The 20834-nt window shown below is 39.7% G+C and overlaps 1 protein-coding gene across 1 annotated transcript in view; it reads right to left on the bottom strand.

Moving 5' to 3' along the window:
• PTER (phosphotriesterase related) overlaps nucleotides 1-20767 on the bottom strand; it is a gene marked incomplete at its 3' end in the record, with an annotated part of 28972 nt that extends 8205 nt beyond the window's left edge. The window contains 4 exon segments of the mRNA XM_079913088.1: nucleotides 18450-18469; nucleotides 18471-18716; nucleotides 20185-20304; nucleotides 20307-20767. Of these exon segments, the coding sequence (XP_079769214.1) occupies nucleotides 18450-18469; nucleotides 18471-18716; nucleotides 20185-20304; nucleotides 20307-20618 (698 nt within the window). The 5' untranslated portion in view covers nucleotides 20619-20767.
• Nucleotides 20768-20834: the final 67 nt, after the last annotated feature.

Here is a 20834-nt window from a genome sequence, read left to right as displayed (position 1 = left end):
CCTCTGTGTCCGAGTGTGAGAGGGCTCTGCTGTCCTGGGCTGCTGCCGGAGAGTTGGTCTTGACCTTCGCTCAGCCATCATATCGTAGCTGGCTCGTTTTTATTCTGTTCACCCGTTGAGCGTAACTTAGAGTTCACGATGTTGTTTAAGGCAGGGAGGCTAAAAACGTCTTTCCTTTATGCTATAAAATGCACATTAGCTCTGTGCTACCTTCTATTAATACCACTCCTTTTCTATCTTCTTACCATGGAGACCATTTTTGCTTCCAAAATTACTAGGCTAAAAGAATATGTGTTTTACTATAGTAAACATATTCTGTTTTCCCCAAAGAACCATGCTTAAAAATGAAATATACACAATTAAAATAACATAAGGGGGAAGAGATAAGTTTAGTATTTTTTTCCTTTTCTAAATTTTTTTATTATTTTTGTCTGTGTTGGGTCTTCGCTGCTGCGCGCGGGCTTTCTCTAGTTGTGGCGAGGAGGGCTACTCTTCGTTGAGGTGCACGGGCTTCTCATTGCGGTGGCTTCTCTTTGTTGCAGAGCACGGGCTCTAGGGTGCGCGGGCTTCAGTAGTTGTGGCTCGTGGGCTCTAGAGCGCAGGCTCAGTAGTTGTGGCGCACGGGCTTAGTTGCTCCGCGGCATGTGGGATCTTCCCGGACCAGGGCTCGAACCCGTGTCCCCTTCATTGGCAGGTGCTTCTTAACCACTGTGCCACCAGGGAAGTCCCAGTGCTACATATTTTATCCTCAAAGGACATTTTCCAGAATTACGTTGACTTTGTGTGCACATTGTGTGTTTTAATTTTTATTTTGAAATGTAGTTCCCTCCCCGCAGTAACTTCAAAAACTGCACTTGAAAAATGGAAGTTATCCGAAAAAGTAAGAAAGGCTTAGTTTGTGGAGGTCTTCAATCAGTAGCTCAAAGCATAACGACATATAATAGACAGGATTTGACCATTACAGGTATTTTGGATATTTCTAATAATATGGTCAGAGGAGGAGAAGGAACTGTATTCATTGTGACCATTGCTTACTTTCTTACTAGGAGCCTTATGTTGCTCTAAGCCTCTTACAAATACTAAGTGGCACATATTAAGGGTCTTCTATAATGAGGTCCTCTCTCCTGAAGTTCAGACCTGCATGCCTAATTGCTTGCCGTCTCTACTTGGTTGTCTAATAGGCAACTCAAGCTTAACATGCCTTGAACTAAACACCTCATGTCCTGCCCCAAACCAGCTGCTCCTACTAAGTTGATGGCAACTCCATCCATCCAGTGCTCAGGCCAAAAATCCTGGAGCTTTGTCCTGTTTCTTCCTCTGAATCACTCTACATCTAGCCCATCAAGATAGACTTTTGGTTTGACTTTCAAAATAGGACCAGAATCCAAATACGTCACCACCTCCCCTGCTACCCTCCTGGTCCAAAACACCATCTTCTCTTGCAGGATCCCTGCGATAGATTCCCAGGTACTCTCCCTACTTCTCTACCTTGCCTCTGTTACAGTCTATTCCAATACAGCAACCAAAATCTATCTACACACCTAAGTCAGATCAGGTCTCTCCTCCGCTCACAACCCACCAATAGCTCCCCATTTCCCTCCGAGAAAAAGCCAGGGCCTTAACAGTGGCCCACGAGGCCCTGAGTGATCTGCATGGATGTGGTCTTCCAAAAACCTCATCTCAGAGAGGGCTGGGGAACGTAGGCATCTAGACCTCCAGATGTCAATTATATATAAATCCTGCCTGTATTGGAAATGTTATCGGAAGAATGGTACCGTAGGCAGGGATCACTTTCTAGAGGAAGACGAACATGTTCAGTAAGATTCATCTACACGTGGAAGTTTCAAATGTAATCCCTGGGAATTCTTACCCTGTAGAACAGCACGTAGAAAGGAGTGTGTCTTTGAGGGAAATGGTCCCTCTGTAAAACACTCTTAAAAATTTCACAGTCATATGTAGGCGAGAAAATTTCAAAAAAGAAGCAGTTAAGCTGATTTTTTTTTTTTTTTGTGGTACGCGGGCCTCTCACCGCCGCGGCCCCTCCCGCTGCAGAGCACAGGCTCCGGAGGCGCAGGCCCATTGTCCATGGCTCACGGGCCCAGCCGCTCCACGGCACGTGGTATCCTCCCGGACCGGGACACAAACCCCCGTCCCCTGCATCGGCAAGCGGACTCCCAGCCACCGCGCCACCAGGGAAGCCCCTAAGCTGATTTTGACCATCAGGAGAATGCTGTTTAAAAAGGAGGCAGACAAATTTGCTGTCATTAGAAAGCCAGGATAAATATACACACACACACACACACACACACATACATACACATACATACAGGTATGTACATACATACATATTATTATTATTAGTGACATTTGATGATGTGACACACCCTAGATAACTGAACATTAGTGTGAAGGCAACTAAGATATGAGTTCACTTAAATTCTCCCTATTGAAGGAGGAAACATAGTATAAAATCCACGGGGAAAAGTAGGTCAATGATCAGACATACTTTTCAGAAGACAGCCCTGAAAATAAAATGAGTTTGGTATTAGATATTCATGAGGCGGTAGGATGGAGAAGTAGGTGAAGCAAGAAAATAAAACAATAATCCTCAGGCAAAATAAACGGCCCTTTCTCATTTAATCTTTACAAAAACGACATGAGAAAAGTATGATCATCCCCATTTTATAGATGAGGAAACTAAGTCTCAGAAAAGCTTGTAAGTCTCAACTTCCCAAAGGAGGAGGTGGTGAATAAATGCAAATTGCGTTCATCTTCAGAAGCCATGTTCTTAGACCCTGCTGCCCCTTTTGTGATGACAGCATTCACCCGCCTCAGCTGCTCCATTCCTTACGTCAGCACTTACCTATGGAGAAATACACCCCATCACAAAAGCATCTCACCTTGCACGGTGAATGTCTAACAAGGTGACTTAACTACATTAAACTGACATTCAGCTGGATGACTTCCAGGGATTGTCAAGGTGCTACTGAAGTTGCATTTATGCATGTGAATTTTTTTTCACTTGGAGAAAGGATTGACCCCAGATGTCAAAATGGTACCAGGGGAAAATGTACTCTGCCTGACGTCTGTCAGAAGAGGATTAAACGGAGGTCCTGCCCCTCCATGATCTCATAGCACTTCTTATAAGAGCGAAGGTGTCAACCGCAGCCAGTTTTCCTCATTCCATATTCCATATCCGTGAATAATTATATTCTCTCTTATTCCAGTCTTCCCCAGCCTTTAAGGTATATATCTTTCACCTCTTGCCCTAAATAGTCAATGAGGTGACTCTGAGATGCAGAAGAGCTACTGCATTTCACACTGGAGAAAGTCCCTTCTTCCAGGTGAATGAAGTTGATTGCAATGTCATTTGTAAAATGTCCTGAGATTTCCCAAGAGGAAGATGAGGTGCTCGAATCAAGTATTTGTTCTTGTTATTCATACTATATCATTTCTTTTGTTGCATGTTTGACACTTTTGCTCTTCAACCAGTAAACAGATTCTCTCTATGTAAGGAACGGGCTTATATTTATGACACATATATTGCTATTGACTAAGAAAATGGTTCTCTGATGCCATTTGGCTATCTTCGTTTTCAGAATATGGTTATCACGTACGTACATGTTTTAAGGCCAGTATTAAAACGCAAGACAGTTGGTTCTGTTTTTCAAACCTCTTTATATTCTAGATCTGATCCAAGAGCTGAGGGGTGTAGTTTAATGTCAAAATGCACTCTGAGTGGGAACAAGGAAGTCTGTGTGAAGAGATAATTTAGACAAGGAGCTTTGCGCTCTCTGGGAAGCGAGAACTAAGAAGCAGAGGAAAGGATATAACACGTGGTGTTATCAAGATGATGACATTACCTAACATTTGTCTTGGGTTTTTATAGTTTCAAGATACTCGCAAATACATGATTTCATCTCATACATTCAAGCACACCTTCATGAATTAATGCAGCCAACATGTACTGTCTTGTGCTATCACCTACCCCGTGCTAGCCTTTGTGCTGGGATACTCCTATGAATAAGAAATTTAAGCTGCTGTCTCAAAGAACTGAAAGTCTAGGGAAGGAGCTAGATATCTAAATTAATAATTACAATTAAATATAAACTTTTTATAGTACAAAGACATACAAAGTATTATGAAAGAATAATGAAAGAGGTGACTCCTTTGAGTTGAGTCTTGAAGAAAACTATTTAGATGTAGGTTGGTGGGGTTTAAGTGTCCGGAGACGGATGGATGATCCAGGAGAACACCTATTGAGAGGTAAAAGAGCTTGTCATTTCTAGAAGATAAGGCTGTAATTTATCAGAGCTAAAGTGCATGAGGGGAGACGCATCTATCCATCCATCCATCCATCCATCCATCCACCCACCCACCCATCCATCTAATAAGAAATTGTTGATCATCTACTTACTATGACGTATGAGCTGGGGAAAAAAAGACAAATAATACAGGGTCTCATCCTTCAAGAAGATCAGTGTCTATTAGGGAAAAGAGACATGGAAACACAGAGTGGCTTTTCAGACCTTACCAAGTCTAAGAAAGTACTACTAGGAACTGGGTTGACACAAAGAAGGAGATATCAAACACTGCTTGGCTCATCCAGGAAAAGCTTCATAGAGAACAAAATCTCTGATGAGTTGTATATTGAAGAAAGACTCTGCCTAGTAGAGCAGAGAATAGGGTATTTCCACCAGACGGACTAGGTTGGAAATAGGTTACTCGAAGTCACGGGCAGTGTGGCTTTAGCCCAGATTCTGCCTATGCATTAGAGAGGGTGGGAGATGAGATGGAGAGATGGGTGGGGACCAGATGACCAAGATGTTTGGATTTTGTGCTGAAGGTGACACAGAACCACTGAAGGATCGTAAATCGGGGTGGGGGATGTAATCAGATGTGTGTTTGCAAAGATCCAAATGATGGCAATTTGGAGGCCAGATTAGGGAGCAAAGCTAAGGGGGTGGTTCCTGTTTGGAGACAATTACAGTAGTTCAGGCGACAATGAGGACCTGAATTAAGTGAACAACAGAGGAATAGATCAGAGGGGCTGTATTTGGAGATCTTAGTGTGGTAGACAGGTTTTAACATGGGGGGCTGCAGAGGGGAGGGGACTTTAGACTAACATCTGGGCGAATAATACTGTCATTGACCAGAATAGGGCAAGAAGGAAGAGTAAGCGGTGGGACACGGTCTCCATGGTGACAGAAGTGTAGGAGAATCAAGGGCCTGCCACGGGCAGTTCATTAGATGTTGGCATCATTAAATGCTACCAGGAGCATGGAAAGGGCAGGTTCTGAAACTCATAATGAACTGGTGAAATACTGATGCTGCATATGAACACGATTGCAGAAATGAAGAAACTGAAGCTTGGGTCTTTTAAGTGATCAAGAACCCAGGAATTCCAGGAACTCCTAGGCTAGTGCACTTTCCATTATACTGTGCAGTGACTTTGTTGGAATTCATCAGCTCCTCCAGTCTGTGAATTCCAGGGCCTGGAGGGTAAGCGCTGTGAGTGTCGCTGTATTTTGAGACTGGACTAGCTCAGGGCCTGACACATACAGAAGCACAGAATATCTTCAGTGCCAAAACTTATGAACTCGACCAAGTAATTAAAAAAATTTTTTTTAACTTAAAAATACGATACTAAGGAGATGCTTATATATAACCGATTTATTTAAAACAATGTTTAATTTCAATGACTGATTATTATAAAAATTGTTTACCACAAAAGAACTCCAAAAAAGTCCTGTCTCCCTCTTCACTGAATTTCTTAATTTAAAACCAATGAGTATTTGTACAGATAGTGTCATGTGGGATTCTTTATAATTTTATGAGAGTTCTTCAACAACCACTTAAAAGAATTATTAAACTCACCTAGAATTGTTGATGTAACAACCTAAAATAACTTTTAAAATAGTTGTAATACAATGTTTAAAAGAAATTAATGTATAAATTACTATAACCTAATAAATTCAATGTTAATATAATTTTAAGACACTACGTATATTTCTGTACCATTAACGGCAGTTGCAACTTACCTACAAAATCTGAAAAATTCTTAATTGATGAATTTCAATTAATTTATTTTTTAATGTCAAAAATAGAAACTGAATAGAACGAAGTAAGTTTTTAATGTACGGCCTAAACATCGTCTATGGCTAGAAAGTATAATTTATTATTTCAATTAAATATTTACCAGGAACTCTGGTTTCAAACAAACTCAAAGCCATCAATTCAGATGGTGCATTCACATTAATATACTAGTTTATTCCCATATATGTAGGTATTTTAAAGATTCTTTTTTAGAGGATTTTTTTGTGATAAAGCATTACTTGTGTGGAACAGTCTTTTCAACTGTAGAGAGTAACTGGGAATGAAAAGCAATAGAAAAATAATTCCGATTGCAATGTATTTATTTTACATATTCCTCATCTATATTTGAACAGGCGTCTTCCTCCCACGTGATTCAGTTCTCTTCTTGGGTCTTTATCGTACAGACATGTTTAATGATGTCATAGGAGGGAATGACGTCACATTTTCAATATTATGACATAAGTGTAGGCTTGAGGAAGAGGAACAGATGGCTGCAAGAGAAAAAAACTCTTGTTTAAATTACACCAAAACCAGAAGTTGGCTCTGAATTGCGAAATGTAATTAAAACCTCATTTTAAAATGGATTTCACAGTTTATCCACCCTAGGAAGAGCTTTTTACCATATGAACTTTCCAGCTACCACAGAGCACAAAAGAGGTTGCGTTTTTCATGTAAGCGATACACAGTTCAAGGAATGATGGTATTGAGGAGAGTGAAGATAAATCTCATGGACATGGCAATCCTTTTTGTTATAATGTCACATTTCGCGGGAATGGTGTCAGAGTCATGAAAAATGTCTCTAGAAGAAAAAAATTACTTGTGGAAGCTTTTGGTGGGTATAATGTATCAGAGAGAATACAGGACTGGTGCCTTCGTTTGCTCTTGACGTTGGGCTGATTCGCCCAAGTGTCTTTGTTAAAGAGTGCGATTTAGGATACTCAACACATACCAACTACCAGCATAACTTAATTGTATTTTATTCGGCACTTTTAGGTATATTAAGTAGTTTTGCTCCATTTCAGTTTGTCCAGTATTTGCCTGGATTTTCTATTTCTTTTAAAATAAGTTTTGCAATGAAAGGAAAACCATGATAAACGATAATCGGGGACATTTGCCTAACACATTAAGGGTTAAAAAATAATTTTTCTTAATGCCTTTTGACAGATGAGCAAAAGCCTGGAGGCTTAAATGACTTGCTGACGGTCACTTAGCAAGTAAGTGCTGGTGTCAGAAATAGAATCAGACACTGTGACCCCAGCACTCCCTCTTTCTCCATTGTCCCAGGCAGACATAGAATAGGCACTGCATTCATGAAAGAATAGCTGTGGCCAGTGTCACCACACGATATCACACAGAAATGTGTTCAAGGTTTGTGTTTCTTTGTCACTGAGTGCTCTCTACAAACCAATGTAGACTTTAAAAAGAAAATTTTTATTGGAGTATAATTGATTTACAATGTTGTGTTAGTTTCAGGTATACAGCAAAGTGAATCAGTTATACATATACATATATCCACTCGTTTTTAGATTCTTTTCCCATATAGGTCATTATAGAGCACTGAGTAGAGTTCCCTGTGCTATACAGTAGGTCCTTATTAGTTATCTGTTTTATATACAGTAGTGTGTATATGTCAACCCCAATTTATCCCTCTCCCTCTTCCCCCCATAACCACAAGTTTGTTTTTCACATCTGTGACTCTATTTCTGTTTTGTAAATAAGTTCATTTGTACCATTGTTTTAGATTCCACATATAAGTGATATCATATGGTGTTTGTCTTTCTCTGTCTGACTTACTTCACTCAGTATGACAGTCTCTAGGTCCATCCATGTTGCGACAAGTGGCATTATTTCATTCTTTCTATGGCTGAGTACTATTCCATTGTATATATGTACCACATCTTCTTTATCCATTCTTCTGTCGATGGGCATTTAGGTTGCTTCTGTGTCCTGGCTATGATGAATAGTGCTGCACTGAACATTGGAGTGCATGTATCTTTTCGAATTATGATTTTCTCTGGATATATGCCCAAAAGTGGGATTGCTGGATCATATGGTAGCTCTATTTTTAGTTTTTTAAGGAACGTCCATACTGTTCGGCATAACGGTTGTATCAATTTCCATTCCCACCAACAGCGCAAGAGGGTTCCCTTTTCTCCACACCCTCTCCAGCATTTGTTGTTTGTAGCTTTTTTGATGATGGCCATTCTGACCATTGTGAGGTGATACCTCATTGTAGTTTTGATTTGCACTTCTCTAATAATTAGTGACGTTGAGCATCTTTTCATGTGCCTCTTGGCTACCTGTATGTCTTCTTTGAAGAAATGTCTGTTTAGATCTTTCACCCATTGTTTGATTGGGTTTTTTTGATATTTGATTGGGTTGGTTTTTTGATATTGATCATGAGCTGTTTGTATATTTTGTAAATTAATCCCTTGTCTGTCGATTCATTTGCAAATATTTTCTCCCATTCTGTGGGTTGCAGTGTAGACTTTTATGTAAACTTCAGCTACAGTCATACCTAATTCTATGCCAGTAGCCATGATTGTATGTTTAAAAACATCTCGTTTTTCTTACATTTTCCTGTCTCATGCCATACGGGTAACAGAAGAAATGTCAGTGGATATTAGGAAATGAGAAAAGGGCACTGTTACTAGTAAATATTTTCTCTTAACAATTCTCATGTGCTTATCAGGCCCCTACTTTGTTGCCTGAATTAATGTCTTCAATTTCTCACTCCGTAGTTGGATCTGAACTGATATGACTAAGTAAGTTGTCTTTACTATATATAACATGTACAAAGTATACACTCTACAAGACGTACTCATTCCTCTCACCACACACCGTGCATTTTGCACGTAATGCATGCATACCCAAGATCCTACCAATAAACTGTTAAGAAATACAGCACCGTATGCAGAGGATTCTAAGTGTTATGAACCATTTCATGCGCAAAACATTCCAATTGTTCTTTTTTTAAAAAAAAAAAGTACCTCCACGCTATTTAAATATATAAAAATATTTTGGTCACTTTTAAGTTTGCCAGACTTTTGCCTGGAATTGTTTTTGGATGGTTTCACATTCATTCACTAGTATTCACAGGAATTAAAACTGTACAGTTCAAAGGATACCAGATGATTATTTTTTGGTGCCTTTACAAAGACACCCTTAAGATTAAGTCACCATTATTATAATGAAGTAAGCATGCTGAAGGCAGAAAATGGGTCTTGTCCCCTGCTACATCCTAGTGTCAGGTATATGGTAATTAGGCACTTAACAAATATTTGTTGAATCAATGAATAAATGAAGTGATTTTCCACTCACTCACTTAATCTAATTAAGAGCATGAAAACAAATGTATCTAAATTGTGTCCTTTAAGGAGGTGGACGAATTTGGCCTGAATAATCAGGGGTAAAGAGCCCATCCACTGCAATCTGCCTTCTCCTCTTTCAGAAACCCTTGGGTCAAATTCTTCTCCCTTCCACAGGGAGAAATTTTCAAAGAGAGAGATGTGCTCTGTTCCTGCACTTAATTATCATTGTGCCTCTAGTCAAACTCTAGGCCCTGGATTTCCATGAAAGCCCTTTGGTTTGTTAAATCGGTAAGCAGAAGAAAGACTGAGGCATAGCACCTGTCTTTGGCCGTCCCAGTGGCTCCGAGTTTGATCAGTGAATAGTTAGTCCCCAAATACCTTCCAGCCATGTTGCTATACCCAGCTTGCCTTGGTGATGACAGAATGTTGCTGTCATAAAAATACCTACAGCTACTCTATAGTACATTGCAGAGAAAATTCCTTGGAGGCGGATGGCAAAAAGACTCTCCATGGGTTATCTTCTTCAATCCCATATACCCTGTATCAAACCAGGGGCAGAGGCGGTGCTGTGATCACATGCCACCTGGAAATGTGGCTAGAGTTTTAACAGGTAGTCAAGTTTTAATACGTGATTAAAACACGTAAAGCCTTTGTGGATTAAAAGCCCAAACGGGAACACATAAGTGCTGGTGTTATTTTTCGACAAATGTTGACTTTGGGCGGCTGTAACTGTCAAGGGCAGCCCCCTACAATGTTCCCCAGGGTTACATCCACCGCAGTCCACAGGCACTTCCACAGGCCTGTATTTCTTAAAGAGAACAGATGGTTAGGGGAGGGGCCCAGACACAGAAGCAGATTTATCTTGTCAGGCTGTGCTCTCCAGGCAAATGACCTGAAGCAGGTCACAAGTGGTCACATGACAACAGTGTGGTACAGAGGTGTCCTAAGGTGCTGGCCATTCCTTAACTCTTCCCTCTCAGGGTCTCAACTACTTCTTTTGGATAGGCACATAGCAGTTTTGTTGTTGTTGTTTTATGTGTGTGTGCATGTATTTTAAGGTAAAATGCCTTATTATGAATGCTAGTGAAGATTTATATATCTTTAAAAATATTTAATTGTTGGTACTTCCCTGGTGGTGCAGTGGATAAGACTCCATGCTCCCAATGCAGGGGGCCTGGGTTCAATCCCTGGTCAGGAAACCAGACCCCACATGCACGCCGCAACTGAGAGTTCACATGCCACAACTAAGGAGCCCGCGTGCCGCAACTAAGGAGCCCGCGTGCCACAACTAAGGAGCCCACCTGTCACAACTAAGACCCGGTGCAACCAAATAATTAAATTTAAAAAAAAAGATTAGAAAAACTTTAAAAAAATGTAATTGCATCAATGGATTGTGGACACCTGGAGATATTTTATTTTGTATTCTCAAATGACAGAAATCCTACCTTTAGGGGGATGAATGAACAGTTTTACAGGTAGTCAAGGCTGAGCGGCAGTCCGGCTAGAAAGCCCAGTGTCCTAAAAAGAGTTGCAGGACAGAGCCAGCATCTTACCTTGCTACCCACAGTCACAGCAGCCTGTGGGTTCAGAACCTTCTCTTTCAAGCCTAAAAATTCCTGTTGTTTTCCGGGAGGCCTTGTTTTCAGGATGCTCTTCTTTTTGTGTGTTGTATGTGCATTTTGTTGCATGAAATACATGTTCTTTTGTGATTTGTCCCCATTATAGAAGCTGAAGTCCTTGCCCTTTCAGTACAGGTCAGATTGTGTATGCAGCCCAGCAGACCTCAGAGAGTCTGTGAAAGGCTGACCTAGTCAGACGCCAGCCTGGCAACTGTCTTGCTGTGAACACTCACATCAAAAAGCTAAAGTTGCCTGCCTCTGCCTCCCTGAATTTTTTTTTTCTGTTACTTTATTTGGTTTGTTTTTCCAAATGCACTCCTTTTTCTAAGGCCATTTTCCCCAGTTGCCTGTCCTCTGAAATGTTCATACTTCTAGGTATAGTATTTCAGGCCTGGACCCCTGAATAATCCATAATATAGGACAGAATGGCTGGCTGTCCTAGAATTGGTCTCAGGATTTTCTAGGATGCTCTGAGTTTGTCTGATGTCAGTTCGAGCTCTCCATTCCATCCTGGGCCATTTCAAAAGGAGGCATTGAAATGGCAGCCAACGAATCTCAGATACTGTAGCTTTATTGTTTAAAAGAAAGTACATATACATATGTGTATATACATTTTATGTACCTATACATGTGGTTTGATTTTATGAGCAAGGAGTAAACATACACACACACACACACACACACACATAGAGTTTGATTTTATGAACAAGGAAGTCCTACTGTTGTAGAAGTTAACGTTTATTTCACAATTTTCAATGAAAGTTTATGTTCTATTAATGCCAGCCCTCATTTTCTCGCTTACCTACATGTCTAAGTATAAACAAATAGAGTTAGAAAGATTCTTCTTTAAGAATTAGTATGAGCCAGTTCAAGCAGTAGGGCAGGCTAAACGTTCACAGGATACCTTGCCAACGTAGTACATGTAAAATAATGAATAAAGTGAAAGGGGACAAAATATCATATTTTTAAATGCCTGGCTAAGCTGGTAGGAAAGTAAAGGACTTGTTCAGGGGGCAGAAACAAAAGAGAGAGCAGAGAAAATAAGGAGTAAGGGGTGACCTAGAGCAGCCGTTTGCATGTTTTTTTCTTTTTTTATTGAGGTATAATTGGTATACAATATTATGTAAGTTTCTGGTATACAGCATAGTGATTCACAATTTTTAAAGCTTATATTCCATTTTTAGTTATTATAAAATATTGACTATGTTCCCTGTGTCGTACAATATATCCTTGTGGTTTATTTATTTTATACATAGTAGTTTGTACCTCTTAATCCCCTTCTGCTATCTTGCCCCTCCCCGCTCCCTCTCCTCACTGGTAACCACTAGTTTGTTCTCTGTATCTGTGAGTCTCTTTCCTCTTTTGTTATATTCACTAGTTTGCTGTATGTTTTAGGTTCCACATATAACTGATATCATACAGTATTTGTCTTTCTCTATTTCATTAGCATAATACCCTCCAAATCTATTCATGTTGTTGCAAATGGCAAAATTTCATTCTTTTTTACAGTTGAGTAGTATTCCATTGTTTATAGACATCACACCTTCTTTTTTTTAATTTTTTAATTTTTTTTACATCTTTATTGGAGTGTAATCGCTTTACAATGGTGTGTTACTTTCTGCTTTATAACAAAGTGAATCAGTTATACATATATATATGTCCCCTCCCACCCTCTTGCGTCTCCCTCCCACCCTCCCTATCCCACCCCTCTAGGTGGTCACAAAGCACCGAGCTGATCTCCCTGTACTATGCGGCTGCTTCCCACTAGCTATCTATTTTACATTTGGTAGTGTATATATGTCCATGCCACTCCCTCGCTTTGTCCCGGCTTCCCCTTCCCCCTCCCTGTGTCCTCAAGTCCATTCTCTAGTAGGTCTGGACATCACATCTTCTTTATCCATTTACCTGTTGATGGGCACTTAGGTTGCTTCCGTATCTCGGCAATTGTAAATGATGCTGCTGTGAACATTGCGGTGCATGTATCTTTTTGAATCAGTGTTTTTGGCTTTTTTGGATATGTATCTAGGAGTGAAATTGCTGGGTCATATACTAGTTCTATTTTTAGTTTTTTGAGAAACCTCCGTACTGTTTTCCACATGACTGAAGCGACTTACACTCCTGCCAACAGCGCACAAGGGATCCCTTTTCTCCACACCCTCACCAGAATTTGTTATTTGTGTTCTTTCTGATGGTGGCCATTCTGACAGGTGTGAGGTGAGATCTCATTGTGGTTTTAATTTGCATTTTCCTGATGATTAACGATACTGAGCATCTTTTCATGACCATCTGTATGTCTTCTTTGGAAAAATGTCTGTTCAGGCCTTCTGCCCATTTTGTAATTGGGTTGTTTGTTTTTTTGATGCCTGGGGGGTTTTAAAGGACAAAGTGAGAAAGAACTGGGGCTGAATAGAAATAAATCAGAGACATAGCCTCTGCCAGCACATGAAGGGAGTACTCCTCTCACCCAGAACAACACCCATGTGGGTGGACTCAGTGCAAATCTGACCCACAGAAGGAGTCTTTGGAGATTATATGTCTTCCTCAGTCTTGTCTTCTGGTGGAGGGGAGGCAGTTGGGAAAAAAGTCTTCCATGAGAATCTCTAACCACAAGCCTGCACTTACTGAGTTTAGGGGCCAGAATTCATAGCACCTGTGTGGTTCTAAAACCCTCAAATGCTTAAACAGTCACAGAAAGATAAATACGGTATGATTGCACTTGTATGACGTACCTGTCGTCACATTCGTAGAGACAGGCAATCGAATGGCGGTTGCCGTGGGCCAGGGGTGGGGGGATGGGGAGTTGATGTTCAGTGGCTATAGAGTTTCAGTTGTGCAAATGAAGAGAGTTCTAGATATCAGTTGCCCAACAACGTGAATGTACTGAACACAACCAAACTTGACATTTCAAAATGGCGAAGATGGTAAATTTTATGTTATGTGTATTTTACCACAATAAAAATTGTCTTTTAATTTTTAAAAATTTAAAGTAGTCTCAGGTTGGTAATGCCCCCTGACTGCCTATAAGAAACAAACATAGCAAACAAACAAAAGGCCAGGAAAAGATCCTCCCACCCAGGATTTGTAATAATATTCCCAAGGAATCTACGATCACAGTAATATTTTACAAGGAAATAATGAATGAGGGCCAGAAGAACCAACAAACTATACACTCAGAATAAAAAGACAGTGGGAATTAGATTTATTAAGTGCAAGGTTAACATTGTATGCTTAATTTTTTTTTTAAAGATGAAGCTGAAAGCATGTTGAAGGAAAAAGAAATTATCAAAATTAACCAAGGAGATTTGAAAAGTAACCACATAGAACTTACAGAAGAAAAAATAAAAACTATAGTTCTTAATATTATAGACCAAATTGATAGACTAAGCAGCAGATTGATTCCACTGGAGAGAGAAGGAGTAAATAGGAAGATGGAACTGAAGAAATTACAGCTCAAAGATGCAAACGGATGGAAGTATGAAGTGCAGGTATTAAGATCCTACCTATATCAACTTATAGTTTACAATGTAAATAATCTGGAAATATGGGTGAAGCAATATTTGAAGAGACAATGGCTGAGATTTTCCAGAAACAATGAAAAATACCCTCCTACTGAGGAATTCCAAGCATACAAAATAAAAAGGAAATTCACACTGAGATAGGTCATAGGGAAGATACAGAATACCAGAGAAAAAGATGCTACAAGTCATCAGAAAAAAAAAAGACAAGTTACTTCAAAGGAAGCACAATTACTTTGAGCTGATATAACAGCAATAATACATGTCAGATAAAAATGGAAAGGACTTAGAAAGAATAACTTTTAAATAGAATTATCTATTCTAATTCACTATTATAAATTATCTATTATATTAAATGATCTCTTATGAATGAAGGAATAAATGCATTTGCAGACACATGAAATCTAAGCATTTATTACCAAAACAGACCCTCAGTAAAGGAACTTCAAATGATGTACCTCAGGAAATAAGTAATAATTTAAGGATAAAGGTCTGAGATGTGAGAGGAAATGATAAGCTAAGAAAAAAAAGCAAAAAAGTTCATCTAAATCTACATTAACCATGTTTTTTAATAATAAAATAATCTCTTATCACTGGGATTTAAAAAAATCAAGTAGGGAATTCCCTGGTGGTCCAGTGGTTAGGACTCCACGCTTTCACTGCCAAGGGCCTGGGTTCGGTCCCCAGTCGGGGAGCTAGGATCCCACAAGCCGTGCAGTGTGACCAAAAAAAAAAAAAAAATCAGGTAGACCCCACATCCTGGAAAATATAGCCTAAGACTTAGATGGTGAGTAACTGAGGTTTCTAAAGTTCTTGTATTACTAGGAAGGAAGGAAGATAAAATTGTTTACTTTTTTTTTTTTTTTTTTTGCGGTACGCGGGCGTCTCACTGTTGTGGCCTCTCCCGTTGCGGAGCACAGGCCCGGGACGCGCAGGCTCAGCGGCCATGGCTCACGGGCTCAGCCGCTCCGCGGCATGAGGGATCTTCTCGGACCGGGGCACGAACCCCTGTCCCCTGCATCGGCAGGCGGACTTTCAACCACTGCGCCATCAGGGAAGCCCTGTTTACTATATTTTAAAATGTTTAAATTTGATGTGTTAAATATACATGTTAAATTTTCTACTATAACTACTAATAGGATATAAATCGTACACATACCTTCCAAAGAAGTAAAGAGGATAAATAGAATATGGAGGTGGAAAAAAAAAAAAACCAATAAAAAGAAATCAAGATACTTTAACGATAACTATGACAAAAAAAATGAAATAAGCATATCAGTAAACATAGTCAATGCAAATAAACTGAATTTAGCATATAAAAAAAGAGAATGGGTAAAACTCCAAACCCAGCCATATGCTTTTTATACAAGACACATGTACATTATAAAGACAAACACAAAAAGACTGGTACAGTCACATTAACATCAGATAAAACAGCTTTTAAAACACTAGTACTGGGCTTCCCTGCTGGCGCAGTGGTTAAGAATGCACCTGCCAATGCAGGGGACACGGGTTTGAGCCCTGGTCCGGGAAGATCCCACATGCCGCGGAGCAACTAAGCCCGTGCGCCACAGCTACTGAGCCTGTGCTCTAGAGCCCGTGAGCCACAACTACTGAGCCTGTGTGCCACAACTACTGAAGCCCACGTGCCTAGAGTCCGCACTCTGCAAGAAGAGAAGCCACCGCAATGAGAAGCCCACGCACCTCAACAAAGAGTAGCCCCCGCTCACCTCAACTAGAGAAAGCTCACGTGCAGCAATGAAGACCCAACGCAGCCAAAAATAAATAGAATAAATTTATTTAAAAAATAAAAATAATAAAATAAAACACTAGTACTTACATTGCAAGATAAAACAGCTCCATATATGTTGATATAAGTTTCAATTCATCAGGAAGATGTAATAATTTGTATGCATGTGATAACATAGCTTCAAAATATATGAAGCAAAAACTGAAATATGTACAATCAGAAACTAAAAATCCACCACGAGAGATTTTAACATACTTCTCATAGTGACCAATAAATCAAGCAGTCAAAAAATCAGTAGGAATATAGAATATTTGAACACCATGATTAACAACTGTAGTCTAAGGGTCCTACAGAGAGGATTTATATAATAACAGCAGAATGTAATGTTTTCAAGAGCTTAATAAATAGTTAAAAAATTTTAAAATATATATTATCGATACTCTTTTGTATGCCTGATATACTTCACACTGTTTAAAAAGAATCAAACATCATCCTTATTGATTAAAGGTGCTACATATATTCCATATCATACAAAAGTATATTAGCAAATACATTATTTTACATTCAAATGAAGCTACCCAAGATTGCATAGCAAATGGTAGAGGCCAGATTTAAAAGCACATGTCTCTGGGTCCAAAGATTCTATTCTTCCCACTGCGATGCACTACCTCTGTGACCAGTATCCAGGAACATCCCTCTGTTTTATCAGTACAACCAGAAGATTCCTGAAGATAGCCAAGTATTGATCTCAACAGCAGCCCAGCTGCCAGGACAACTGCCTTTACCTTGAGGTCCCTCAGGTTCCCCGTTAACACTGGCTTCTCTGTTCTGCCACAATTATAATATGTTTTATTTTTTTTCCGCACAGGATTTTACAGTATTTTTATTAAGATGAAGCATTTTACCAATACGTTCTGTAGGAGCATTCGTTTATTAAATAACAGACTGTCGGGTCTGATGATCAGGATTGATCAGTCTGCTAACATGGCTGTATTCCACTTTGCAAGATAGAATTCATTGTAACGTATTATCAGTCTCATCGGTACTGTGTTAATTCTTTCATCAATTCAACGTAAAGGCCGATGTCTAGCCTCTGCAGCATTGTTAGGCTTCTTCATACAAATAACTGCAGCCAACGTCTATTTATATAGTCAGTTATTTTGCTGAGCCCTACGGGTCTAATACAATATGAGGGGCTTGAGTGGTGGACCTCAGAAAGACATGTCCATGTTTCAGCACTCTGAATCTCAGAAAGTGACCCTATTTGGAAAAAGGGTCTTTGCAGACATAATTGCGTTAAGGATCTTGAGATGAGATCATTCCGGATGATCTGGGTGGGCACTAAATCTAATGACAAGGGTCCTCATAAGAAGCAAAAGAGGAGACACAGACGAGCAGAAGGCGGCCATGTGAAGACAGCAGAGATTGAAGTTAGGCTACAAGCCCAGGAAAGCCTGGAACAACCAGACACTAGAAGAGGCAAGGGACCCTCCTCCTGTAGATCCCTGGAGGAAGCGCAGCCCTGCCAACACCTTGATTCCAGACTTGTGGCCTCCAGAGCTGTCAGAGAGTACATTTCTATTGTTTGAGGCCTCCCAGTTTCTTATAATTTGTTACAGAAGCCATAGGAAACTAGGACATAATACCGCCAAACAAATAATATACATATTACTATTATTTTTTTTGCCGTGCATTTTCCAAAATTAAGATGATTCAAACCACCAGTCACAACACACACCTCAACACTTCTATGTGTGTGTTTATTCTCAGGGTGAAAGCCATTCAATTCCCCTTCCCTTTATATTTGCAGATAAATGTATCACTCTTAACTACTGGCAAACACTGAGCACGTGGAATTAGCACCAACTGTGACATCATACCCTGAGACAAAGTGGGGACACCAACTGTGAAGCATTATGAAGGATTAAGTAAATTAAAAGAAATGCCTTGTGCAAAATACCTAGGATACTGACACGGGGTAGGGACACAAAAATGGCATTGGTGATTTTTATTAACGTCTATGGTAAAACTTTATAAATACTATCTTCCAAGTAGTTCGTAGTTTTTTTCTAGTGCTTTATTGATCTGATGATTTTATTTATTTGATCATTCATGAATCTTGCGATGGTTTGCACTAATTGGTAGATGGTCTGCTTACCTATCAAGGTGTGACATAACTTGTTTTGGAAGTGTCTGCTCCAGCCTCTTGCAGCACTCGGATAATCTGAAATGGTGCACTTCGATTCCTTCCCGGGTGAATAATAACAGGACAGCCAAGCTGAGCCTGAGCGTGAGCTGTTGCCTGTAGAACCTTTCTTTCACTCTCAGTCAGAGGCCAGGAGCAACCAGTTTCCCCAATAACGCCACACTTGATACTGGTTCCATCAGCTCCATGGAGAATTTCATTAACAAGGACATCAGTAAGCTAAGGAAGAGCATGAAAATTGATAGATTGGATTTTATCAACATAGAGTCACCACAGCACGTGAATGAATTTAGTCATTCAGTCACTCATCCTTCTAAAAATGTATCCAACATTCATTCAGTTAGTATTGGTCAATGAGAAAGGCATTTTACTGACCAAATCTCCAATTCAGCAAGTTACCGTAAAAGAATTTGAAAAAGAATCGATAAATGTATATGTATAACTGAATCACTTTGCTGTACACCTGAAACGAACACAATATTGTTAATCAACTCTACTCCAATATAAAATAAAAAAATTTTTTAAATCAGAAAAACAAGTTACTCTAAATCAACGAGTCCATAAAACTTACTGTGATTATTTACCAAGAAATTCATGGCTTTAGGAGGCTGCAGGGGAAAAAGTGACTTAATGAGAAGTACATTCATTGTACATTCGTTCATTGAGATAAAAATCTGTATTTTAACCTAAGGGGCACCCAGAATGTAAAAAGACTGCCTCTGAATCTATGTCAACTGTAGCAAGTAATTCTTTAATTTTCTCTTATTCATTCTGTCCTTTATCCTATACAGCAAAGCAAATTCACAGCACACACAATAATACTTATATTGAGTGGTTAGAAGAATGTGTAATCCCTGATATCAGGATAGTCTTCAAATCATATAAATGCGTAAAAGGGAAAGGCCTGAGGAAAAAAAATGCAGATAAAATTTTGAAATATTAAGTATTTTAAAGATTAACTGACTCTTTGCAAAGACTGCAGCTGACGTTCTATGCCTATGAAACAGGCAATGGAAGATACATATAAATATATACATATATGTGTAAACACACATCTAAATGTATATTCTACGTATATAGAGAAGGAGAGCACACACGCATACAAAACGGCTTCATGGCTTATCCTTTCTTTTTGCCCCTGAAAGATTTACTTTTCCTTCTGCCCATTCTTGCTTAAGATCCTATTATGACAAAAACAGGAAAATAGATTTTCTTCTACCCCTCCTGGTTTGTAAAAGGAGAAGGAAACATATTCGCAACTGTGCCAAGTCTCTGCCTGCCAGGTTTCACCCGACAGTGAATTTTTATTGCTGGTTATTATAAAATCCAGAAAGAAAATTGAGGTTGCATAACTGAAGCTTCTAATGGAACACTGAGGTTTACACACAGACTGTGCCACCGCTACCGCGCACCATGATATAGATGAATCTAAGTATTAACCCATTGGGTCTTCCGGTGACCAGTGCATTAAGATCTCCTTCCTGGATGCTTGTTCTTTATGAAGTGAAATGTTCCTAATTTAGGTCCCATTGACAGATGCCTTTGCTAGCTAGCAAACTTCTACAGCGTGCCTCTGAGCCAGTGACATTTCCAAATGTAGATGACACGTGGGGATAACCCACGGTCTGAAGTTCTGATGATTCTGAATTTACACGCAAGTATTGCCCAAGAAATTAGGGCTTTTGACCTGCTCCACTGACATGGCTCTGGTCTCTGAAGAGCGAGTTACATCCACATAAAACCCAGTTCCGGATGTGATGTGGACGCCAGTCTCTTCTGCAAAATCCGCTTCAAGGTCTGCACATCTCAGCTGATCCCAGTGGCTGTGTTTTCCACCAAAGCTCCTCCACCTTGGGCTTTAAAATCCAACAGTTCTTCCTTGATGCCTTCCGTCTCCTGATTCAACTGCAGATTCTCTCTATGGGAATAAGGGTTTTTCTGGATCCAAAATAAATTTTTCATTGTAATAGGTTCATTGGAGATCACTTCACAGCACAGAGGAGGTGGGTAGTAAGAGCAGTCAAAAGTCATTGTCAAGTGTTCGTGGGTCAGGGTGCAGCCCAGTTTGCTTGGCCCCACAAGGCTCAGAACAGTTTGGACTTTCCCACTTAAGGAAGACATTTCTGATGGGACCAGGAGATGTTCTAAAAAGAGTGTTTTCCGGAAAAAAGAAAACCGTAATCAGAAAATTTAACACACACATAAATTCTGTCCATAGTGGATGTGAAGCTGTGAACGTATACCGGTATAAGAGAGAGAATCAATGAGACTAGAGATACGATCTCACTTATCATCCTGCCAAAGTCAGAGTCTGCTGCTTGTAAATTGCTTAAGTTC

This window comes from Stenella coeruleoalba (assembly GCF_951394435.1).
Source record: "Stenella coeruleoalba genome assembly, chromosome: 2".
NCBI classification, from domain to species: Eukaryota; Metazoa; Chordata; class Mammalia; order Artiodactyla; family Delphinidae; genus Stenella; species Stenella coeruleoalba.
This window is presented reverse-complemented; position numbering and strand designations above follow the sequence as displayed.